The sequence below is a fragment of the Aethalodelphis obliquidens genome, unplaced genomic scaffold (assembly GCF_003676395.1).
Source record: "Aethalodelphis obliquidens isolate GAN/ISIS:26980383/991018 unplaced genomic scaffold, ASM367639v1 scaffold11, whole genome shotgun sequence".
NCBI lineage: Eukaryota > Metazoa > Chordata > Mammalia > Artiodactyla > Delphinidae > Aethalodelphis > Aethalodelphis obliquidens.
In genome coordinates, this window is record NW_020837955.1 from 30,780,376 (window position 1) to 30,807,800 (window position 27,425).

Genomic DNA, 27,425 nt, shown 5'->3' on the forward strand with positions numbered 1-27,425 from the left:
CGCCCAGATCTCCATGAGTTCAACATCAACGGCATCAAAGTGGTCTACTTGCCCTCTAACAACATCTCTAATTCAGCCTCTAGATCAGGGCATCCATAAGGATCTTTAAGCCTCATTACGCACAGTACTCTATGCACAGGATTGTCAGTGCTATGGAGGGGAACCCAGATAGGGAGAACATCATGAAAGTCTGGAAGGATTTTGCCCTGGAAGATGCCGTTGTGTTATAGAAAAAGCTGTGAGAACTACAGAACTTGAACCAATAAATTCCTGCTGGAGAAAACTGTCCGGATGATCATGACTTCACAGGATTTATGACAGAGACAGGAAATCGTGGAAGAGATTGCGGATATAGAAAAAAAAATTTAAAAAGGTGGGGGTTGAAGGGTTTCAAGATGTGGATCTCGGAGAAATTCTAAAGCTGATAGATACCACACCACAGGAATTAACTAAGGACAGCTTGATGGAGTTGAGTGCTTCTGAACCAGTGCCAGACAGTAAGAAAGAAGATGTAGAAGAAGCAGCACCAGAAAACAAATTGACATTAGACAGTTTGACGTGGGGTTCTGATTATTCAAGACTACTTCTAACTTCTTTCATGACATTGGAGCCTTCTGTGATATGGCCGCTGAAACTAAAGCAAACGGTGGAGGAGAGGTACTGTATAGAAACAATTTTTAGAGAAATGAAAAAACAAGAAAAGTCCAACAGAAATCACAGTACATTTCTGTGAAGTTACACTAGTGTGCTTGCCTCGCCTGCCTCCCCCGCCCCTCCTCCACCTCTTCCTCCTCTGCCTACTCAGCGTGAGACAGCAGGGGTGAAGACCTTTAAGATGATCCACTTCCACTTAATGAATAGTAAATAATCATCATGCCATATAGTCAATCAACTTATCTCTTGTGTATGTGTGAGTGCTTTCCTGTGAAAATGTAATAACTGTATGACAAGAACTGTGTGTGACTTTTTTTTTTTTTTTTTTTTTGCGGTATGCGGGCCTCTCACTGTTCACTGTTGTGGCCTCTCCTGTTGTGGAGCACAGTCTCAGCGGCCATGGCTCACGGGCCCAGCCGCTCCGCGGCATGTGGGATCTTCCCGGACCAGGGCACGAACCCATGTCCCCTGCATCAGCAGGCGGACTCTCAACCACTGCGCCACCAGGGAAGCCCCTGTGTGAGACATTTTTGTGTCGTCATCATCTGAGTATTCATCATGTAGGTCATTGTGTTTAAGACTTGTATTGAAATGGATAGTCTATCCTTACATAGGCATAAAGTGAGTGATATTAATATAAAATTAATGTGTTAGATTTCTTACTGTTTTATAACTTTGCTTTCAAAGAATTACCTTACTGTACAGTATGCCTCTCTCTCTTACAGTTGGAGAAACTGCATATCAGCCTATCATCACTGAGTGGTTTTTAAATGAAAGTAACAGTGTTTTTGGTACTGTATTGTAAATATGACTGTAATACTGTATGCCATAAAGATTTTTTTTACCGTCTTTATTGGAGTATAATTGCTTTACAATGGTGTGTTAGTTTCTGCTTTATAACAAAGTGAATCAGCTATACATATACATATGTCCCCATATCTCCTTCTTCTTGCATCTCCCTCCCATACTCCCTATCCCACCCCTCCAGGCGGTCACAAAGCACCGAGCTGATCTCCCTGTGCTATGAGGCTGCTTCCCACTAGCCATCTATTTTACATTTGGTAGTGTATATATGTCCATGCCTCTCTCTCACTTCGCCCAGCTTACCCTTCCCCTCCTCGTGTCCTCAAGTCCATTCTCTACGTCTGTGTCTTTATTCCTGACCTGCCCCTAGGTTCTTCAGAACCATTTTTTGTTTTTTTTTTAGATTCCATATATATGTGTTAGCATACGGTATTTGTTTTTCTCTTTCTGACTTACTTCACTCTGTATGACAGACTCTAGGTCCATCCACCTCACTACAAATAACTCAGTTTCGTTTCTTTTTATGGCCAAGTAATATTCCATTGTATATATGTGCCACATCTTCTTTATCCATTCATCTGTCGATGGACACTTAGGTTGCTTCCATGTCCTGGCTATTGTAACTAGAGCTGCAATGAACATTGTGGTACATGAATCTTATTGAATTATGGTTTTCTCAGGGTATATGCCCAGTAGTGGGCTTGCTGGGTCATATGCTAGTTCTATTTTTAGTTTTTTAAAGGAACCTTCATACTGTTCTCCATAGTGGCTGTATCAATTTACATTCCCACCAACAGTGCAAGAGGGTTCCTTTTTCTCCACACCCTTTCCAGCATTTATTGTTTGTAGATTTTTAAAATTTTATAATTATTCATTCATTAGTGTGTAGGCTAAGCTACTGTGAAGCAGCCCTATTGATTACACTACATTTTACCATAAAACAATCATATTGCTGATTTTTTGTTATCAAAGCATGAATTGCTGTACTTGTAAATAAATATAAATTTCTTTTTCACATTTTTTCATTACTGATGGCTAGTGTTAGTAATACATACAACATCTACAGTGCTTTGTACCATATAAGACAACACTGATGTAGGTACTGATAGATGATTCATCTTGTGAACAGATGACATAAACTTATGGTATTGATAAATTGGGTACAGTACTGTAAAATGTAATTTCTCTTCTTTATGATTTTCTTAATGACATTTTCTTTTTACTCTATTGTAAGAATATAGTTTATAATACATATAACATACAGACTTTGTGTTTATTGACTGTTTATGTTATCGGTAAGGCTTTCTGGTCAACAGTAGGCTATTAGTAGTTAAGTTTGGGGGGGAGTCAAAATTTATACATGGATTTTTGACTGTGCAACGGGTTGGTGCCCCTAACCTCTGCATATTTTAATGGGCAATTGTACAAAAGAAAAAAACCCCACAGATAACACAAACATGTGGAGTCTAAACAACATGCTACTAAACAACTAATGGATCAACAAAGAAATCAAAGAGGAAATCAGAAAACACCTGGAGACAAATGAAAATGGAAACACAGTGGTCCAAATGGTCCAAAATCTATGGGATTCAGCAAAAGCCCTTCTAAGAGGGAAGTTTATAGCGATACAAGCCTACCTCAGAAAACAAATCAATCTCAAATAAGCAACCTAACCTTACACCTAAAGGAACTAGAAAAAGAAGAACAAACAAAACCTATAGTTAAAGTGAGAGAGTGGCATTGACATACATACACTACCAAATGTAAAATAGATAGCTAGTGGAAAGCAGCCGCATAGCACAGGGAGATCAGCTCGGTGCTTTGTGATGACCTAGAGGGGTGGGATAGGGAGGGTGGGAGGGAGACACAAGAGGGAAGAGATATGGGGATATATGTATACGTATAACTGATTCACTTTGCTATACAGCAGAAACTAACACAACATTGTAAAGTAATTATACTCCAATAAAGATGTTAAAAAAAAAAAAACAACCTATAGTTGACAGAAGTAAAGAAATAGTAAAGATCAGAGCATAAATAAATAAAATAGAGACTAAACAATAGAAAAGGTCAATGAAGCTAAGATCTGGTTCTTTGAGAAGATAAACAAAATTGGTAAACTTGTAGCCAGATTCATCCAGAAAAAAAGAGGGTGTAAATAAATAAAATCAGACATGAAAGTGGAAAAGTTACAACTGACACCAGAAAAATTCAAAGGATCGTAAGAGATTAGTATGAACAATTATACACTAATAAAATGGACAACTTATAAGAAATGGATAAATTCCTAGAAATGTACAATCTCTCAAGACTCAATCTGGAAGAGTTAGAAAATATGAACAGACTAATTACCAGTAATGAAATTGAATCAGTAATCAAAAAACTTTCAACAATCAAAAGTCCAGGACCAGACAGCTGTACAGGTGCATTTTATAAAACATTTAAAGAAGAGTTAACTATCCTTAGACTCTTCCAAAAAATTGAAGAGGAAGGAACACTTCCAAACTCTTTTCTGTAAGACCAGCATCTCCTTCATACCAAAACCAGACACACACACACACACACACACACACACACACACACACACAATTATTCACCGTTTCAAATTAATCACTCATCAGTTTTTTTTTTGTTTTTTTTTTTTTTTTTGCGGTACGCGGGCCTCTCACTGTTGTGGCCTCTCCCATTGTGGAGCACAGGCTCCGGAGCACAGGCTCAGCGGCCATGGCTCACGGACCCAGCCGCTCCGCGGCATGTGGGATCTTCCCGGACTGGGGCACGAACACGTGTCCCCTGCATCGGCAGGCGGACTCTCAACCACTGTGCCACCAGGGAAGCCCACACCAGAACTTTTATATCTTCATATTTTTCCACTCTCTCCTGATCTGTTTTTCAGTTTACTCTTGTTTTTCCACTGTGTGTAATTTGCTGTTAATCTCATCCATTCAGTTCCTAATTTTGGTTATTGTATTTTCATTTTCTTGTTTTTGTATTTTCCAGTTTTTCAGACTAAATTCTTATTCTTAATCTGTTATCGTTTTTAATTGCCTTTTATAGTTTACAGAATTTAGACAAATTTTTAATCTTGCCTGTAATCTTCTCCAATATAATAGCTATTTTAAAGCCATTGGCTTTTCCTAGATAATATCTAAATTCCCATGGCTGTATTTCCATCATCCTTTGTTTTTCCTCGTTCCTGTTCTTGTTTTCTTACCTATTTCCATGCCCAGTTATTTTTTTATTTTGTACTGATACCATATTTGCAAAATATATTTATAGAAAATATGAGATCATGGGTTAATTAAATCTTAGGGGAATTTGATTCTGCTCTGTGTCTGAGGGCACATAACATTAATCATTTTCAGGAATAAGGATGGTTCAAAGTAGATCTGCAGTCTCTGGAAGGCCTTTTTATGACCTTAAACCTAAGATTACACTTTGGGACTAAACTCATGAACCTTTGGTGGCCCTGGAGTCCAATCCTTTTCCTGTGAAATGCTGTTCCTATTCATAATTGGCGAAAAAGGGATCCCCGAAATGATTCTACGTCCTGGGAGTCCATTCTTCTCTGCATCCTGGCCTGGTAATTTTTCACTCTTTTGCTCTCCAATACTTTTAAGCATTAAAAAAATAAAACCTACTGTTCTTAGTAGTCTTCAACTACCTAGTTACTTCTCTTTATTATTATTGGACTTTGAAATCCATAAACAGCCTTACAATTCTAGAACCTGTATCTCCTCAGGTTCTATTTCAGTATTTACCATACCTTCATGTCTGAATTTTTGTTTATTTAGGATACATTGTCTGAGAAGTGTGGTGTCAATATTAATACTATTATAGTGCTTAATATCATAATTTTGTTTATATTATATGGTATTATTTTTATGGGTTTCTTTAGAGGAAGAACAAAGCAAAAGCAAGGGTGTTCTACCTTATGTATAACTTTCATAATTTTTCATAAAAACAAATTTATTTATCAGATTCTCAGCTGTTTTAAATAATCTGTTATGATATTTCAAAATTATAGCAACTAGATGTCCCTCTTTTTAGCTTCTGAGTAGAAAAATTATATCTTGTGATAAAATATGTATATATATTTAAATATTTAAATCAATAGGAACAAAATGAAATGCTATATTTTAACACTTATAAATGTGGAATTATTTTATATTCTGTTTTTTAGAAAGTGATACTTATCATGTAATGTGATCATTCACATAAATGGTAACCATTATTTAGGTGACATATAATGATAATATTTACCCTTTCAAAGTCCCTAATGAATATTTCAGCCTAAATCTGTTTTATAAAAAGATCTGGCTGTTTGCTTAGTGGGAATAGAGGATGATTATCTCTTTGCTTAGACACAGAAATACTTTGAAGTTATGTTTTTAATTAAGCCATGCAGAAGATTTCTGAGGCTTTTAATGTTTGTATCTAATATTTATACAGAAAGATGCTGAATTTTATTTTTTAAATTTTTAAATTTTTTTAAGATGCTGAATTTTAAAAACATTACTTAGCTTACGTATCAGAATTAGTTTTAATGTAATTTATATAGTACAATATTAATTTGTTTAAAGAATTATTATTTATATCTATACTTTTCCCTTCATATTCTCTGTACCTCTTATAATCAGAGTTTGAATTTGATCAAATACTTTTTCTCAAATTATTTATGATATGAATTAGATTAGTACATATTCATATCTCAAATAATTGTATTGAAATATAATAAAAACTTTATGTATAACAAAAATATTATTGTGGACAGATCCTAAGGTGACTACTACTGATCTCTGCCTTCTGGTATTCACACATTATTGTATAATCCCCTTTCATTGAGTCTGGGCAGGATGTGTGACTTGGTTCTAAACTAGAAAATTTAGCAAAGGTGATGGGGTATCACTTCTATGGTTATGTTTAGTGTTTTGTGTGTGTGTACGGTGTGAGGATTGGGTCTAATCCTGTATTTTTCCAAATGGCCATCCAGTTGTCTCAGTACCATTTAAGACGATGAATGTCTTTACTCCAGTCATTCAGAACACTATGCTTATCTTATACTAGATTTCTAGATTTTTCTGGAATTTCTGGAATTTTGTTTCTGGAATTTCTCTTCTGTACCATTTATCTTTCTATTTATGTACTGATGCCGTACTGTTTTAATTTTATAGATGTTGAGTATATTTTAATGTCTTTTCAGTCTAGCTCCCCTCAAAGCTCTTCCTTTTCATTGCTGTTTCTAGCTATTCTTGTATGTTTATTTCTGTATATGAACATTAAGATCAACTTTTCTAGCTCCTTTAAAGCTCATTAGAATTTTTATTAGATCAAATTAACCATTGTCATTGAAATGAACTGACAACCTGATGATGTTGAGATAGCCTAATGAAAAATGAGGAATATCTTTCAGTTTATTTATATCTACTTTTGTGTTTTTCAGGCTGAATTTTATGCCTAAAATTTCATTATGTTTCCTCTGCAACTATTTATTTCCCCAGTTGTTTGTAAGCACTGGTGATTCTTTAAATAATACCTGAAATTAAAATACCAAAAATTGGTGTTTAAGCTCACTCAACTCATAATTATATATTTTGAAAATACTTTTGATACATTCAAAATTCTTTCAATAATTATTAATATAAAACCTTTTAGACAATGTATGTTTCTAATTTGCTTTCTTGAGTTTGAAAATATAAAAGAGAGTGTCGTTTTTATATTGGACACCTTCAAGAACTCTATAAAGCCTCTGAGTTTAATTCTTAACAAGGTGGTGTTAATTCCTTATTTGTGTCAAAATTCTGAGCTTGAGTTATAAAAGCCAGCAGAAGTTACTTCCGAAACAAGAGAATATAATTTCATCCTTCTGAGAAAATGTGTGTTTTGGAGAAAATAATTTTTTTTTTTTTTTTTTTTTGCGGTATGCGGGCCTCTCACTGTTGTGGCCTCTCGCGTTGCGGAGCACAGGCTCCGGATGCGCAGGCTCAGTGGCCATGGCTCACGGGCCCAGCCGCTCCGTGGCATGTGAGATCTTCCCAGACTGGGGCACGAACCCGTGTCCCCTGCATCGGCAGGCGGACTCTCAACCACTGTGCCACCAGGGGAGCCCTGGAGAAAATAAAATTTTAAGTATTCCTTTTAAAAACTATATTATGTTGAAGGTAAACATGTTACAATAATGTCCAGTCCAATATATTATTATATAATTTGAATAAACTAATTATTAATAACAAAAATGAAAGCTTCATATCTTCCGTATTGGAAAATAGGTTTGTATTGGAGCTCTTAAAGTCAACTCATAGATAAATTAAAAAGTACTTGAAATCCCTTGTCATTTGTCAAAGTTATTCATCTTAGATTGCTATGTGAACTTGAAAGCCATCTATTTAGGCAGTAAGATATACAGGGAATACCATGCATAACACAGCAGGGAATATTATGTTGAATATTTTCCTGTTCTAAAAATAGTGTTGTGATACCCATTTGCAACAAGTCAAGTTCACTTTTTGTGAGAGAAAAAGGAGTTATAACGGTATTGTAAATCAGTCCTTTATGTATATACTTGGTACAAAGTGATAGGATTTAAGTAGATGAGTCTAAAGGAAGGGACAATAGTATAGGAATAATATAGATTCTGAAGTACTTAACCTAGCAGTAATGAGTATGATCATTTTCGAAAGCTAGAAAATTACTATATAACACACATTTAAAAAGTAACTTTTGGAGAAGTCACAGAAAACCTAAGATTACCCCCAAGTTCCTTTTTTCCAGAGAATAAAGTTAGTGGTATAAAGAGCTATATATTTCTACTTTAATCTTGTAGTTACTGTAGAAAAGTATTTACTCTTCAACTCATTTTTTTTTCATGGATGCAAAAAATTATCAAGCACATGACTGAAAATTGCATTCAGAATGTAACTGATTATTTACTTTATTATTCTCAACTGTTTGACCCTTCATTAATTAAAATATATATGTATTAAAATTATTTCTCAGTTCTAAGTAACTCTACTAAAACTAAAGACATTTTTGGAAGAATTTTCTCACCTTTTAAAATTCTGCATATAATTTAAATATTGAGTCACTTTATACAATTACCCTTGTGTACACTTTATAATAATTAAATTTGGATGGCGTTCCAAGAAGTAGTATTATGCAAAGCCAAGCTATATATCTGTTAGTCACTAATTGTCATTTTAATTGAATTGTAGAAATAAGGATTGAAAGAATATGGGCTTCACAAATTTTCAAAATACTTATGATTTTCTCTAATTTTAAAGAATTTAACTTAGAATTCATGAGTTTGAACGCTCATGTGTTCTTTCATTTTGTTATAATCTGCTTACATGAATTTAGAGTTTGAACTCCTGAATTTAGGGCTGGATGATTTAGAGAAAACTTTCCTCCATTACACAATTGAGGAGGTTTTTTTTTCAGTATGTGGGCCTCTCACTGTTGTGGCCTCTCCCATTGCGGAGCACAGGCTCGGGACGCACAGGCTCAGCGGCCATGGCTCACGGGCCCAGCTGCTCCGCGGCATGTGGGATCTTCCCGGACCGGGGCACGAACCCATGTCCCCTGCATCGGCAGGCGGACTCTCAACCACTGGGCCACCAGGGAAGCCCGAGGAGGTCTTTTTAAAATACAGATTTATTGGTTTAGAAACTGGGGAAAAATATATTAATTTCAAAGAATACCAGAAGTAAGAAAAATATGTGATTTATGAATTCCCACAACTTTTTCCCCCTACCTAAAAATGTCTTTAAATCTTTATCCAGACTTGAAAATTCTTCCCCATATTGTTAAGGGAGAATACATATCCCCCAAACTTTTATCTGATCCCCTATATTCCTCTTGTGTATGTTTGTCTTTTCCACTTATTTCTTCTCTCATGCATTCCCTTATATAGGCTTTCTACATTAATTCTTTTGAAGATTTGTTTTTAAAACTTCAATTAATAGTAGTTTTTAAGATGTTTTAATGTAGAGTTTAATTACTTTTTTGCTGGAACGAAAAACATGAGGCTTTTGAATTTTGTTGCTTAATAGTAAATGAGATTTTTGTATTTCTACAGATGTGACTCTGAAAATCGCTATGTTGGTAATCCACTTAGAGGAACATGTTATTGTAAGTATTTGTATTTTTTATTTTAAATAGTTGGTTTGTTTTATTAGTTTCAGGTGATTTTGCAGGTAATAAAATTCATATTGAATAACTGATGTTGTCGTTAATATGTTACCATTTCTATTTTTAAATCTTTTAACTCCATATATATTGCTAAGAAAGTCAATGTCTTCTTGCTGTATTCTCTAATTATATTTGGTGCATTTTTTTCTACTCTGAAGAGTAAAACAGCAATAGATCTTATTCTGAACATGCAACAAAATATAGAACTTGAGTAAACTCAGCTGGATTTTGATGTAATCTTTTTCATTATGATTAAATTTAGAACAGATAGAATTTTGTGATAGATTTTTCCGGGAGGCAATTTTGGTTATTACTAAAAAGCTGCGCTGATTTTGTACTGAAAGATCCTTTTATTGGGTAATGATCATATGGCAGATGTATGTTTAACTTTCAAGAAACAAACAATTTCCAAAATGGTTGTATTACTTTACATTTCCAGTAGCAGTGTATGAGATTTTTAGTTCTGCAGAATCTCTCGGTAAAAAAACCTTTTGTAGGTTTCATCATATCTTTTTTTACGTAGACAATAATGTGCTCTGCAAATAATGGAATTTGATTACTTCATTTTCTCGCTGGATGCCTTTTTGTTTTTTTTTTTTGGTCTTATTGCATTGGTACCTCTGGTATCATGTAAAAAGATATGATAAGCATGCAATTATTTTTGACTTGTTCCTGATCTTAGAGGGAAAGCACTCAGTCTTTCACCATTAAGTATGTTGTAAACTTTTCATATATGCCTTTATTAAGTTGAGGAAATTCCCTTCTATTCCTACTCTGTTGAGTATTTTTATCAAGAATGGATGATTTTTATGTCATACATTTTTTCTACCTCAATTGAGATGTCCATAAGGTGTTTCTATTTTACTTTGTTAGTATAGTAATTTTAGTTTCAAAAATTAATGGATGGTATCACATTATATGGATATATCACTGTTTTTTGGTCCATCTACCAGTTGATGGACATTGGGATTATTTCTAGGCTTTGGCTATTAGAAAAATGCTGACATTTAGATAGTCTATGTACTTTCATTTTTGGGGGGTGGATTCCTAGGAGTGGAATTGGAAGGTTAGATGATATGCTTATGGTCAAGAAACTGTCAAATGGTTTTATAGCATGGATATACCGTTTTACATTCCCACTAGCAATTTATATGTTTCAGTTTTTCTACATTCTCATCAACACTTTATATTGTCTATCTTTTTGATTATAGCCATTCTAGAGTATTAGTAGTATCTTGTGGTTTAAATTTGCATTTCTATTATGACTGATAACTCTGAGTTCAATTTCATGTGTCCATGTCTTGAACATGTATTGTTAGATATGTAAAATACTAATTTCCTAATACTTTTGTTGCTATTTCAAATAGTATGTTTTAAAACTACATTTTCTATTTGTTTGATATGGTAAAATGAACTTCCTTTTAGTATACTGATCTGACATTCATAAAGGTCAGTGAACTCTGTTATTAATTCTAATAGTTTATAAATGTTTGATTTTTAAATACAGTTAGTTATATTACATGCAAATAACTTTTATTCCTCACTTTTCCAATTTTTTATGCCATTATTGGGATGGTTGGGATCTCTCTTTCAGTGCTGAGTCAAAATGATGGTAGTAGACATTGCCATCAAGTTGAGAGTTTGCTATAATTTATAGGATATTCCCTGTATCAAGTTAAGAAAATTCCTGTCTATATTAGTGTGCTGCAAGATTTCATCATGAGTGACTTTTTCCTTTACCTTGTTATATATGAAGCTGAATTAATAGATTTTCATTAATTAGACATCTTTTCATTCTGGGGTAAACCAAACGTAGTTATGATATATTATTTTTGGGGATACTGCTAAATATTATTTGTTTATATTTTATTTAGGATTATTTTCAGTATAAATGAATGCAGACTATATTTTTACATTATATTTTTCTGATGAATTGACCTTTGAGTTGTTGTTTTTCTTTTCTAACTTCATATTGTGTAACTATGGTAATAACTTTTAAAGTTGAATTTGACAAGATTGCTGTTTTATTTTTTTATTTTTTAACGTCTTTATTGGAGTATAATTGCTTTACAATGGTGTGTTAGTTTCTGCTTTATAATAAAGTGAATCAACTATACATATACATATATCCCCATATCTCCTCCCTCTTGCATCTCCCTCCCACCCTCCCTATCCCACCCCTCTAGGTGGTCACAAAGCACCAAGCTGATCTCCCTGTGCTATGTGGCTGCTTCCCACTAGCTATCTATTTTACATTTGGTAGTGTATATATTTTAAAACAAGAATAGTTAAAAAATATCAAGTGAACTTCAAAGGTTAGCTAAATTCAACTGAGATCTCTGGGTCTCGTGCTTCTTTATTGGTAGTTTTTTTCTGTTGTTGTTCATCTTTTTTCCCCCCATATTATAGCATTGGCTTTGGGTTTATTCATCCTTTCCACTGATTTTGTTTTCTAGTTCATCAGTTTTAGGTTTTGTCTTTAGTAATGTCCTTCTCTTTTATAGTTTATAATTGTTGTTTTGCCTACATTTGGTATGTTTTCTTATTAATATTATTTTCTACATAGTTTATGGTTCAATTTTTATATTCTTTTTGTATTTTATGTAAGAATTTTCTTAATTTCAATTAAGTAAATCTTATTAAAACCATCTTTTAATTATGTTTTCTAATTTTCTTGAGAATGCGGCATAAAAAGATTCCAAAACCTACTAAGGTATTTTGTAGCCTGTGGGACATTTGACAGTGTTTGGAGGCATTTTTATGTATCACAAGTAGGAGTGGTTTGTGGGTCCTATGGACTTCCAGTGGGTAGAGGGTGTTATATATTCTACAGTGCACATGAGAGCTCCTTAGAACAAAGGACCCAAAATTTCAACATTGTGGGGGCTGAGAAATCCTGATTTAGAGGTTTAATCAGATGCAGATGTGATTTTGGAGGAAACACTATTTCACAGGTGGGTTTGTGTTCTTCATGTAGCAGAAGTAAGTAATGCCTGTAAGTCTCTCTTTTTATGTTCTTAGCAGAGACTGATGCGCAATGTTAGATTGTAGTTGATTAAGAGTTGTAAGCTGGTATTCTAACTCCTTTATTTCTTGATTGAAAAACTTCTGTAAAATCAAATTTCCTCATGCGAGGTATTTGCTTTCTCATTGGTACAGTCATATAGGAAAGGCATGATAAATGCTTTGTTTTTTTTACTTACTGGTTTTCAAAATAAAGAACTGTTTGCTTAATATCTTTCCAAGGTGACAACTAGATTTGTTGTTTTTGTGTTGTAAATTTATGGACACAAACATATTTAATATGTTTCAATCCACTTGCAATTATTTTCTTTACTGATGTTTATATTATCTATTTTCTATGTCTTTTAATTGATCCTTGTTGTCTATATTTTCCACATTCATTTTGTTTTACTTCTTTCAAACATCCTGGATTTTATGGAGACGTATTTTTGTCTGATTTCTTAAAATTAGATATTCTTAATTGATTCTTCTTGAATCTTTAGTGTTTCTTGTGTCCCAAAGGAGTAACTAGTTACAATTATGGACACAAGTAAATTACATTCCTTTTTTTTAGGAATAATAAATATACTAATATTTAAGCCTTTTATATTTGAGACTAAGCTGATTTTTCTTTAGATCAGTGCTATCCAAAATAAATATAATGTAAGCCACATGTGGAATTAAAATTTTTCTACTAGCTACATCACAAAAATTAAACAGGTGAAATCATTTTGAATAATATAGTCTATTTAATTCAGCATACCTAAAATGTTATTTTAATATGTCACAGTATAAAAATCATCAATGACCTATCTTTTTTTTTTAGTTTTTCTTCTAGGTGTTTGAAATACAGTTTGTATGCTATACTAATGGCAGTCCCAATTCAAATCAGTCACATTTAAGTTACTCAGTAGGCACATGTGAATAGTGGCTACCATATTGGACAGCTCATCTATTATATAGGACTCTCACCCTCTTTTAAAAATGTTAAAAGGATAGTCATGAAGCACTAGATGGCAGTCTTGTCATTTGTTATGAGACCTTTAAAGTTTAATAACATTTAAAAGAAATGGTGTTAAAAAAAAAAAGGTCAGTAGTTCTTGTAATAGTGTTAATGGAAACGATTCTGATTTTAAAGATTGGAGTGAAATTTAAAATGCAGGTCCACACTGTAACTTGAAGCAATTGAGTGCAATGTGGTTTTAAGTTAATTGAATGTAATACTTCAGCAGTTATATCCTATAGACAGTCATAGTAGTTTTTTAAACTTCAATTTAAAACCCCAAACCAAATGTATTAGATAGTTATCATGCATCACATGGAATAAAAAGAGTTTCTAGCAATGATATCAAATTTGATTGACCCTTGTAAACATTGAAGTACTCCTCTTGGCAAATATGAAAAGTAGTAACCACAAAGTAGTATAGTTTCTTTTTTTCTTAAATTGCTTTTTAAAAAATTATAACAACAATTATAATAAAGAAAACCTTAAACACAAGATGAAAGACTCGACTATGAAAATGTTATATAGAGGGTATATTTCAATGAGTAGAATCAGAGTATGGAAAGTCACTTACTGAAATCATCTACTTTTTGCTCCTACTATGTGTAATGTCCACACTGTCAATTGTATTTCAGTATATTTCCAAGTAATCTAACATATTTGGGTTTTTTTCTCCTTTTACTCTGAACAATTACTATTTTACTTGATTTTCTCCTATTGCTGTGTAGAGTTCAGTGTGCAATTTTGTGGTGAAAATAATACACTGCCTCTTTTAAGAGTAAGGAATTTAATTACTACTTTTATATTCAGTGTTCACCTCTACCACTCATCACATCTTACCTTAGATTATATTACTAAAAATCAAAATACTTATCTATTCATCTCACTGTAAACCCTTTAATTATTATTGATTTATTTAATTAATGTTTGTCTTGGACTGAAAGACATCATTTATAAGCATATTATTTATTGAATTTGATTTTTTTCTTTTGTTTGATAAAATAGAGATAATATTTCTAATAAGTGTTATTATAGCTGTAAATTAAAATAACAAATATCAGTCTCAATTTTATTACTTAAAATGCTATGTCATACAAAACAGTGAAAACAATTAAAACTTGAATTAACCTTATATTTAGTTTAACTATTCTAAAAGGTTCTCCCCTTTTAAATGAAATATACTGTACTTTAATGGTTTATGTGACTTTTTAACTAATAAATATAAATAGCAATTTAAATAGGGTCTGGCTGGTTCATCTGCAAATAGAGCAGAAGTGACCTTGATCAACACAGAAAATCTAAATTCTTATATTTCACAAATTGAAGACGTGATGGATTGAAGATTATCTGACAAAACATAAATGAATCACATGGTTGACATTTTAATCTTATTCTTTGATCCATGTGTTCTTATTACATTTTATGAAGCTTATATTCTAGTGTTTTAAAATGTTTATTTCAGAATTATTTAATATTTTAGCATATTACAAAATGAAGGACAATACAGCACAATTATGAAAAAGTTAAAAATAACTGAGAGAGGGACTTCCCTGGTGGTCCAGTGGTTAAGACTCTGTACTTCCACTTCAGGGGGCACAGGTTCAATCCCTGGTCTGGGAACTAAGCCAAAAAAAAAAAAAAAAATAGCTGAGAGAAAAAAAATTGCTACTGAATTAACCTAGAAGAGAGATGAAAATTTATTTGACTGTATACTTATAATAAAAGTGTTATATAATTCTGGTTATGTAAATAACATAACACACTGTAAAAATAATTAAATAAAACAAAAAAAAGTTTAATGAGGAAAACAAAAATGTCTGAAAACCTCCCACCAGGGCTCCCAAGTGGAGCTGTGCTGTCTGTGCCCTCTGCAAAGATGCCCAGCTGTGAGGCAGAGTGGCAGCTCATCTCCTGAACATACTTTTCTCGCTTTATCTGTCTTGAGCAAGGGTTGATAGCTACTTATTTGTATGAAGATGTTGAATGTGCTTTTCTTTTCTTTTTTTTACTTGTGAATTTGTTTTTATTTTTATTGGGCTATAGGGGATGGGTTGGGAAATATCTCTGCAAGTTATGCCGTACTAGGGAAATGTCCGTTCTCATTTCCCTGGGGTAGCTTTCCGAGCTTTTTCTTTTTCTTGGAGCTGCTGCTCTTGCTGGCAGCAGCCTCTTCAGGTCCACTGCTGAGTGGCTCCTCCTTGGAAGAGAATTGCCTCTTTTTCATGCTGAATGCATGTCTTTTTAAATAACTTATGTCCTGAGAACGATTTTACATAAAAGGAGTAATAGCATATATAATATTCCTATTGTGAACAACTTTTTTCCACAGATATATAGCTCATTATTTAGGATCATTTATTAAATAAAACTGGAAAACCACCTGATTTTAAAATAGTGATAATACTAGTTAAACTTTATTGAGCACTTATTGTGCCAGGCTATTTTAAGCTTTTTACATTTATTAGCTTGTTTAATCCTCAAATGAGAAGGGTATGGTTATTTTTTTTTCATGTTTATTGGAGTACAATTGCTTTACAATGTTGTGTTAGTTTCTGCTGTACAACAAAGTGAATCGGCTATATGTATACATATATTCCCGTATACCCTCCCTCGTGAGCCTCCCTCCCACCCTCCCTATCCCACCCCTCTAGGTCATCACAAAGCATCGAGTTGATCATCCTCTGCTATGCAGCAGCTTCCCACTAGCCATCCATTTTACATTTGGTAGCGTATATATGTCAGTGCTACTCTCTCACTTCATCCCAGCTTCCCTTCCCCACGCTCTGCATCCTCAAGTTCGTTCTCTATGTCTGCGTCTTTATTCCTACCTTGCCACTAGGTTCATCAGTACCGTTTTTTAGATTCCATATATATGCGTTAGCATACGGTATTTGTTTTTCTCTTTCTGACTTGCTTCACTCTGTGACAGGCTCCAGGTCCATCCATCTCATTTCAGATAACTCAATTTCATTCCTTTTTATAGCTGAGTAATATTCCATTGTATATATGTGCCACATCTTCTTTATCCATTCATCTGTCAATGGACATTTAGGTTGCTTCCATGTCCTGGCTATTGTAAATAGTGCTGCAGTGAACATTGTGGTACGTGACTCTTTTTGAATTATGTTTTTTTTCAGGGTACTTGCCCAGTAGTGGGATTGCTGGGTCATATGGTAGTTCTATTTTTAGTTTTTTAAGGTATGCTTATTATTGCCATTGTTTTAATTTGAGGGAAAAGAGGCAGAGAAAGTTTAATTCATTTGTATAAGATCACATGGCTAGGAAATGTCAAAGCCAGTTTCAATCCAGGCAGCCTGGGTCTATACCCACCTCTGGATCTATACCACTCACTCTCAACCACAGGTAATAAAACTAGAGCAACAAAAATTTGCACTATATTTATCCTAAGAGTTGTTTTTATATGAATAAGGTAAAAACATCATGTTAAAGGAATGAAAACAGGGACTAAATAATTAAAAATTTAAACTATTTTCTCAAATGAAGTCTTCATATGAAAATATGCTTACAAAAATTGATATATAAATTTAATGCAGTTCTAATTAGAATTCATTCAGTTCAATTTTTTTTTTTTTTTTTTTTTGCGGTACGCGGGCCTCTCACTGCTGTGGCTCCTCCCGCTGCGGAGCACAGGCTTCGGATGCACAGGCTCAGCGGCCCTGGCTCACGGGCCCAGCCGCTCCGCGGCACGCGGGACCCTCCCGGACTGGGGCACGAACCCATGTCCCCTGCATTGGCAGGCGAACTCTCAACCACTGCGCCACCAGGGAAGCCCTCAGTTCAATTTTTTGAAGAGTATGCATAGAATAAATTATCTTAAAGTTTATTTTATATGCTGCACTTTTAGAATATTCAGTAAAATTGTGAAAAGGAAGATTAGTGAGAAACTCCCACCTGATAGATATTCATACCTAGGGTAACTCTAACTGTACTGGTTCCTATTCTGGTATAGGACTCAATTAACAAAACGGAGTTCAGGATTAGATTCCTGAACATTTGGGAATTTATATGGCAGTCATTGTATTTTTATAAAAGTTCTTAATGACTTAATCTGCTTGTTCTAAAATATCCCAGACCTTACCTTAGATTGTGGCTTTTGTATTTACTATTTTTCTGCCTCAAATACTCCATCTCTAACTAATAGTCAACTCTTACCTAAAATAGAGTCCCTTAGGTATTACAGTAACTTTTTTTTTCCATCCTAATGCACTGAAATGAAATTATCTCACTTGTTTGTTAACTTGAATGTGGGTTTTCTTTACTCATTAGAAAGAAAATCTGTGAACCCAAGACCTCCTGTTGTTGGAACCTATACTTAGAAAAGCCTGTGGCTCCTAGGAAGGCTTTCAGTAAATATATACTGGAGTACACATGTAAATTATTAACAAATGAATGAATACACATGTATTGTGGCTGTATGGGCAAGTATTTTTATTGATAGGGTGTTTGACCAAAAATGTTTGGAGATCATGTTATAGGTTATCAAGTAAAAGTTGCTTTACATTATTTTTTAATTTATTTACATAAAGTAGTACAGCTTTAAGCACCAGCCATTGATTTAAATACAAATGAGTTTCAATCTTTGTTTTTCTACTTAGCCTGTGGAACATTTGCTACAAATAAAATTTAAGCAGTTTTCCATATGTCATTGCAGAATAATGGAAAGTTTAGCTACTTGGAGATACTATGAAGCAAAGGAAGGTGGCTTCTGAAGAGATCATGGTATATTATGTGAAAACCCGTAAATTAGAATCATTGACATAGAGGCATTGGTGATCATGGTCCATCCTCTTTTATTCATTGATGAAAAAAGTAAGACTCCATGGTTGAAGTGTATATCCTAGGCCGCACAATGAGTCATTCAGAGTGTGGTTAATCACAAAGGTTCTGTGCTTTTTCTGTGATATTATATCTAGCAAGTGTTCCACTTGCAAAATTCCTGCAACAGATTTCGCCTTTGCAATTATTCTAAATGTTTCAAGTTCAATAGAAATTCTTAATTAATAATTGTAAGCATGGATAGTACTGTTCAGCAAGCAAGGAAATACTGTATTTATTGAATATTTATTATGTGAAAAACAATTTAATATTATCATTTAAAATGCACAAGGATGACATATTTTTTTCTCCTTAAGTTTTACTTACTTAAGAATTATAAATGTCATGAAGAACCCAGAGGTAAGACGGGAATAAAGACACAGACCTACTGGAGAACAGACTTGAGGATATGGGGAGGGGGAAGGGTAAGCTGTGACAAAGCGAGGGAGAGGCATGGACATATATACACTACCAAACGTAAGGTAGATAGCTAGTGGGAAGCAGCCGCATAGCACAGGGAGATCAGCTCGGTGCTTTGTGACCACCTAGAGGGGTGGGATAGGGAGGGTGGGAGGGAGACACAAGAGGGAAGAGATATGGGGATATATGTATACGTATAGCTGATTCACTTTGTTATAAAGCAGAAACTAACACACCATTGTAAAGCAATTATACCCCAATAAAGATGTTAAAAAAAATAAATAAAGTTCTTAATCATAAAAAAAAAGAATTATCCTGTTAGTGCTTGGAGAGACTGTCAGTTATTGGAATTGACTCACTTTTGTTTATTCATTCAACATATGTTTATTGACTGACTACTTTGTTGGACTCTGGGGATATTACAGAGAACAAAACATGTTCTGCTCCATTGAAGCTTATAAAGTTGTAGGGAAGATAGATATTGAACTCGTTATATAGTTACCTAGATATGATTGTCATAAGAACTCTGAATGAGAATTATAGATGCTTTGGGACTATATTACAAGAGATTACAAGAGAGCTTGACCTAATTTGTGGACCCGGGAGTAGAAGTGGGTGAAGCAAGAGAATAATGAAGCTTTGATGTGAAAGATGACTTGGTTAGTGGAGTGGTGATGGTGTGAGTATGGGAAGGAGTAGAATCAGCGGGGGCAGCTTGCACAAAGGTCAGTGGCTGGAAAGAACATGGCATATGATATACTAATACTTTAACACACACAACTAGGTAAAGGGGGTTAGGGGATGAGGTGTGTGAGATATGCAGGATCAAATCATGTAGCACTTTATAGGACATGTAAGGACTTAAGAAAAATCTTAAGAAAAAAGAGAAGCCATTGAAGGATGTTAAGAGGAGAGTTAAATGTTAAATTTTAATTTTAAAATAATCAGGCTGCTTGCAGTATGTCACACAGCTCGGTGAGGGCAATAGAGCATGAAAGGATCATTTTAGTTCATTTTCTGAGGCATTGTTCCTGCAGCTACGTTTTATTTTATTTATCATTTATTTATTTATTTTATGGAAGTCTTTTTGATTAACTGTTATTATCCTTTAACCGTGTTCACAAACCTCCAAGTCTACTAAAAAAAAAAACCACTATAACAATTAACTTTTTTTTAAAAATCTTTATTGCAGTATAATTGCTTTACAATGGTGTGTTAGTTCCTGCTTTATAACAAAGTGAGTCAGTTATACATATACATATGTTACCATATCTCTTCCCTCTTGTGTCTCCCTCCCTCCCACCCTCCCCATCCCACCCCTCTAGGTGGTCACAAAGCACAGAGCTGATCTCCCTGTGCTATGCGGCTGCTTCCCACTAGCTATCTATTTTACTTTTGGTAGTGTATATATGTCCATGCCACTCTCTTACTTTGTCACAGCTTACCCTCCCCCTCCCCATATCCTCAAGTCCATTCTCTAGTAGGTCTGTGTGTTTATTCCTGTCTTACCCCTAGGTTCTTCATGACATTTTTTCCCCTTAAATTCCATATATATGTGTTAGTGTACAGTATTTGTCTTTCTCTTTCTTACTTCACTCTGTATGACAGACTCTAGGTCCATCCACCTCATTACAAATAGCTCAATTTTGTTTCTTTTTATGGCTGAGTAATATTCCATTGTATATATGTGCCACATGTTCTTTATCCATTCATCCGATGATGGACACTTAGGTTGTTTCCACCTCCTGGCTATTGTAAATAGAGCCTGCAGCTACATTTTAAATATGACTGTGATACATTTACACTGTGAGTATACTTGAACTTATATTAGCATAAGTTTTATCATTTAACAAACAATTGTCTAAGTTGGCAAATGCATGTACTTATACATATGCCATTGTTTAAAACATATTTGAATTCTTGACGTTGTTGTCAAAGTCTGTATGCATCCTTTTCACACCCCTCAGGATGGCTGAATACATGATCATGAACTCATATATTTATGAACAAATATAAAACTATATAAATACACATATGAGAATCTGTTTGACTTTTGAAATCTTTTAGAATTAATTCAGAGCCAATATAGTGAATAATGAAAGTGAAATAATATTTATTGAATGCCTTTATTTTGTGAGACAGTCAAGCCCAATACATACTAACACAATTATGTTTAACCCACAGAGCAATCCTATGAGGTAGGCAATTTTATCCTCATTGTACCATTGAATCTCACTGAGGTTAATTAACCTACATATGATAACCCAGTTGGTAAATGGGAGATTACAGTTGAGTTCTCCTTAAATACTGTGCATAATGCTATAAAAGTAAAATACAATATTCACTGGTAAAAAAGCAAATCATTAGGCCTTAGTTCCTTCCTCAAAATATTCAAATTAAGAATTTCTGAAATTTGTATGAACAGTGCATTGATACAGCATACACAAGTCAAGGTTGATTTCACTCACTTGTGATCCTGGCGTGTTTGCCTTCTTAGACCTCAGATATATCGATAGTTCCAATATGTTTGATGGTTTTGATCACTGGTTACTACTTTCTTAAAAATGCATTATTTTATATAGCTTTCGTTAAAAGAGTAAAACAAATATTCACCATTTGCTCTTCATCACCCCCATATGTAATGTACTCAGAAACTTTCTTCATAGTTCAAGTTCTCTTTCAAAATGTCTTTCCTATGTATAAATTTTTAGTCATCACTTTGCAATTAATCATTAGTTTGCTGTAATATCTGACCTTTTAAAACATTTTGTGCGTGTTAAAATCTTTTCTCATGATGTTTTATTTGCTTAAACTCCTTTTTTTTTTTTTTTGCGGTATGCGGGCCTCTCACTGTTGTGGCCTTTCCTGTTGCGGAGCACAGGCTCCGGACGCGCAGGCTCAGCGGCCATGGCTCACGGGCCCAGCCGCCCCGTGGCATGTGGGATCTTCCCGGACCAGGGCACGAACCCGTGTCCCCTGCATCGGCAGGCAGACTCTCAACCACTGCGCCACCAGGGAAGCCCTAAACTCCTTTTAACATGCTGTCTGTGTCTTATTCATGAGCTTGATTTTGTATATAATTTGTTATTAATTCTTTGTGGTGAATAGCAGCCACTTTTTTTTTTTTTGCTCCAGGACTGCTAGTCCAGTATTGACTGAACTACCTAAAAAAGTCTGCTGTTGCATGTTGGAACTTCACCCTTGGTTTGCTCTAGCCAGAGAAGACTAGGCAGAGAGACTAATTATTTTACATGTTTTTATTTGTCTATACCTAAGAAATAAGTGAATTAGGAATTAGATATGCCATTTCTGGAAAGATATACAACCATATAAATCTGATTTCTTAACATGTAAGTGTAAGTCATGTGAAAAACACATTAAAGATCAAGGATCAAAAGAAAAAAGTTCTCTGAACACTTCTTTTAACAAATTTCCCCCGTTTTGGCCCCAGTTATGGAAGTAATGTGTGTTTCATTCTAGAAAAGAAATAGACAAAAAGACAAATTAAAAATCACTGAAATTCTTCTATCCAGAGAAAATTATTGGTAACATTGTATCCGATACTTTCCCAGTCTTTTGTCTATGTAATGACGCTGTAGTAGGCTGAATAATGGCCTCCCCCTCCAAAGAAGTCCACATCCTGATTCCTGAAACTTGTGAATATATTACCATAAATGGTAAAAGGGGATTTGCAGATATGATTCAATTAAAGATTTTTGAGATGAGATTTTCCTGGATTATTCTGGTGGACCCAGTATAATTACATGCATTCTTCTGAAAGGGTACAGAGGGAGATTTGACTACAGTAGTGGGAACTGTGATGATGGAAGGAAGAGGTTGGAAAGAGAGGAAGGAAGGGGTCATGAGCTAAAGAATGAGAGGTCTTCAGAAGCTGGAAGAGGCAGGAAGTGGATTCTTTTTGAATATCCTCCAGAAGGAACCACCCCTAACACTGGTTTTACCCTGTAAGACTCATTTGGATTTCAGACTTACAGAACTATAAGAGAATAAATTCATGTTGCTTTAAGCCACTAAGTTTCTGGTAATTTGTAACAGCAGCAATAAGAAGCTAATATACACTTTTAGTGTATTTATTTCTTTTCCAAACATCGCATGACAAAGGAAATATTTCTCAGAATTATTTTTCTTTAATTTGTCCTTAATATCTTTAGGTATGTCATCTGTTCTCTTGTAACTACCAACATATCATACCTTTAAATTAATTTTATTCATTGTTTTTTTCCATATTGGCAGTTTTAAAATCAAATAAAAATTATCTTATTTTTGACATGAAATCTATCCTCAACAAATTTTTATTCACCTTGCATAATTGAGACTTTATGTCTGTTGATTATCAACTCCTGTTTTTCCCCTCCTCTCAGCCCATGGCAACCATCTTGCTACTCTCTAATTTTATGGGCTTGACTATTTTAGATACCTCATATAAGTAGAATTATGCAGTATTTGTCCTTCTGTGACTGTTTTATTTCACTGAGCTCCAGCAATATCATTCTGGATGTTTATCCAAAAGAGTTGAAATCAGGATCTTGAAGAGATAATAGCATTACAGTGTTCATTGCCACACTGTTTAATAGAGTCAAGATGTAGAAATAGCTTAAATGTTCATTGACGGTTGAATGGAAATCCTGTAATATATGACATGAATGAAACTTGAGGACATATAGGCAGCTTTTTTAAAAGCTCTTTTAAAATTTTCCATGTGAAATAATTTCAGATTTACAAAAAATGTGCACATTTTTTTATGACTTTGACCCTTGGAAAGTATTGGACAGTTATTTTATAGAATATCCCTCAATTTGGTTTTGTCTGATGTTTTTTCATGATGAAATTCAGGTTATGCATTTTTAGTAAGGATACCACAGAAGTGATGTGTGTTTTTTCTCAGTGCATCCTGTCGGGAAGCATATGATATCATTTTGTTCCATTATTGGTGGTGTTGTCTTTGGTCGCTTGTTAATGCACAATGTCTACCAGTTTTTCCACTCTAAAGTTACTGTTTTTATTGTATTTAGTGAGTGTATTATGGGGAAGTTCTTTAAAATTGTGTAAATGTCCTATTTCTCACCATACTATCACCCACTATTTTTACCATACATTGATGTTCTTGCCAAATGGTGATTTTCTATTCTGTTATTTCTTCTGTTTCCTCTACAGTTTATTAACTATAAGGAAGAGCTGTCTCTTCTTCATTTATTTGTTTATTCACTTATTTGTGTTTATCAGTACGGACCCATGGAGATACACACACACATATTGTGGCTTATGATAAATTGCTATTGTTATTTATTTTACAGCTGAAATTGCTCTAGATTTGGCCATCGGGAACTCCCTCAAATTGTCTCCTTTGTTGTTTTGGCAAGACTCTATCATTCTCTGAGTACTTCCTTATTTTCTGACACTATAAGAAGTTTCAGACTCATATTGTACTTTCCAGCCCTAGCCCTGTAATCAACCATTTTTCCAAGAAGCCATGGTTCCTTATATTGGAGAATGGTGTTTAGAAAGAAGAACCTGGGAGCTAAGTATGCTTCTTGGTTCTGGGGCATTAATCTTTCTTTCCTTTAAAAAATGTTATTATTTTTTAAATTAAACCACCAAGTATATTATTACTCTCTTTTTGAAACTCTACTATCTTACTTTAACAGAAACTTGTATCCTGAAATGTGACTCTTCTTTGGGGGAAGTGTTGACTGTTTTTTCTTTCCCAGTATCGACCCCTTAGAATCTAGACATAGAAATAGTATCAACCTTTCTTCCTTTGAGTTTGACAAATAACCGCTTTTCTTTACTCACTGCAAAATTTCATCTCCTTTGAAGCAATATTTTACCTCTCCTTGTTGCTGCCTTGCACTGAAATCCTGTGCGGCCCATTTAATCTTCTATCCGTTTAATACTTTTTCACCTGCCTGTTATCTCTCTTGACATCATTCTTGATTTCAATTTCTGCGTGTACTTTAATTATGCATTAATTACGTTGTGTTCAAGTTCCAAGAAGGCTTATAGGACTCGAATACTCTGTACTCTCAGGACAGCTTTATTATAAGCAGAGGATATACATTGAAAGTGGTCTGGAGATCTTAGATGTTAGGGCTGACTATATAGTTATAGCAATTAAGGTGGTGTGGGTTTTTTGTGTTAAAATAGCCCCCAAATAAGAACTGTAGGTATTTATATTTTTACATTATATCTGGCCACATACTGAAATTTTTTATTATTTTAGTAGCTTTTTAGTTGTGTTATATTTCTTTGTCAACAATCTGATTTTAGACATAAGAAAGTTAACTTTGTTTTCTTCTTTTATTCTAACTTGAAATCTGTCATCTGTTCACTGACAGACCTTTTTGCTATGCTATTTCCATATCTGTATTTGTCTCTTAGTTGTAGTATTTGTATAAATAATTTTTTTTCAGGATGAGTATGTAGATCTTATATTTTAGGGCATTTGCTTATGTGGAGTTATCATTATGTTGTTTTTCTATGTAGACGGGATGGTTGAGTATATATATTTCATAAAATATTGCTTCAGTTTCTTGTCTTTTGACATGTTGTTACTCAAGATCACCTAGCATCTTGCCTAATCTTGCTTTCTAAATAACTAATTTGTTTGTATGAATATGTGTGTGTGTGTGTGTGTGTGTGCGCGCACGCGCATGTGTGCACATGCCCATATGGATATGCCTGAATGTCTATTTTTTTAATAACAACTTTATTGAGATATAATTCATATACCTAAAGTCTCACTCTTTTAAAGTGTACATTCAGTGATTTTTTTAGTATATTCACAAGGTTGTGCAGACATCACCACTATCTAATTTATAGCATTTTCCTCACTCCTAAGAGAAACCCAGTACATATTATCAGCCACTCCTCATTCTCCTTTCCCCTAGCCTTGGGCAACCTTTTTTCTCTCTTTAAAGATTTGTCTACTCTGAAATATCGTATAAATGATATCATGGAATATGTAGATTTTGTGATGGCTTCTTTTATTTATCATAATGTTTTCAAGGTTCATCCATGTTATAGCAGGTATCAGTACTTCATTCTTCTTTATGGCCAAATAATATCTTTTTATCTTTTATGCAGGGCATTTCCTTTTAACATTTAGGTTTGAATCTTCAACAGATTTTTTATCATATATTTAACATATATGTGCTCCTTTCAATTTGTTATGATTGTCTGCTTTTAATAACACTTTCCCTGCATATGTTGAAAATTTGTATGTCTAATATTCCTCTTCAGTGATTTTCATCTCTGTTCTATTCTGGGAGGCTTTTTCAGATTTGACCTACATGAACTGGTTCAGAATTATGTTTTAATTCCTTTATTTTCTGATCCTTTATTTTCTGATCCATAAAAGGTGGCAGTTTAACATTATGAGTGATACTTCACTCACAACACGTGAAGCTATTCATGACCTATAACATTTAAATGTTTCACCTTGGTTTCAGTATTATTATACATGGACAAAATTTAAAAATGTTTACCACTGAATTCTTTTTACCAATTGTTAATAAGAGTCACTTTTGTAGAATGATACTTATCACAGAGTCATTTAAAAACTGCTGAAAGTAAAAATTACTACAATAATAGGTCCAAGTAAATGCATTATGGCATGTGATGAAATATTATTTAGCTATTAAAATTCATGTTTTCAAAGAATTTTGATTTTATGAAATTAGGATACCAAAATGTCTCCCTGTCTTTCTATCTACAGAATTATAACTGGAATAAAATGCACCAAAGTGATAGCTGTATTTTTCTCTGATTGTAAGATTGTGGATGACTTTATTTTATTCTCTTGTGTAGTTTCCAGAATGACTACAGTGTTTGTAGAACCTTTATAATAGCAAGAGAAGTAATAAATAGAATTTTGAAGCGTTAGGACTACTTTCATATCTATATTTTGCTTTTTGTTGCTTGATAACAAAGATTTATAGTTTGCCAGTCTTGAATAGGCCACTAAGAATTAATGATAATAATTTTCAAATCTGATGTGCAATATATATTCACCTAACTTTTGTCAATTTTTAAAAGTACATATCAGGATTGTATTTTTTTTCCCTACAGACAGCCTTTTGATTGATTATCAGTTTACATTCAGCTTATTACAGGAAGATGATCGCCATCATACTGCCATAAACTTCATAGCAAACCCAGAACAGGTGAGAAGATAATTTAACTTTTAAAATATCAATGGATACAGCTTTTCATCATCTTTCATTGTAATTGTACCTCTTCTCAGAATTATCACACTGTAGGGCTTTTGTAGAAAGACTAATCCTGTTAATTTTTTCTTTTCGTAAGACCTAGTTATCTTTGTGATTCACAGAATTTGTGAGCTTGATATTTCAGATTTTGTAAATAGTCCTACAATTTATGCATTATTTCTATTATTTTTCAGGCTTACAACAGTGTTTATGCTTTTAATTACGTTCTGAAACTGGGAGTAGTCTTTTTGAAAATATAACCCAAAGCTTCAAAACACAGGCTATCTTAT

The 27,425-nt window shown here is 33.9% G+C and overlaps 1 protein-coding gene across 2 annotated transcripts in view; it reads left to right on the forward strand.

The window, feature by feature from the left end:
* Window positions 1–27,425, forward strand: part of ATRNL1 (attractin like 1) — a 678,243-nt gene that overhangs the window by 210,652 nt on the left and 440,166 nt on the right. Inside the window, exons 21-22 of one of the 2 annotated variants that reach the window (XM_027112688.1) lie at window positions 9,533–9,585; window positions 26,996–27,090. In XM_027112688.1, coding sequence (XP_026968489.1) covers window positions 9,533–9,585; window positions 26,996–27,090 — 148 coding nt within the window. Of the gene's footprint in view, window positions 1–9,532; window positions 9,586–18,323; window positions 18,466–26,995; window positions 27,091–27,425 lie in introns of those variants that run through there. The other variant, XM_027112689.1, reaches the window with a different exon arrangement.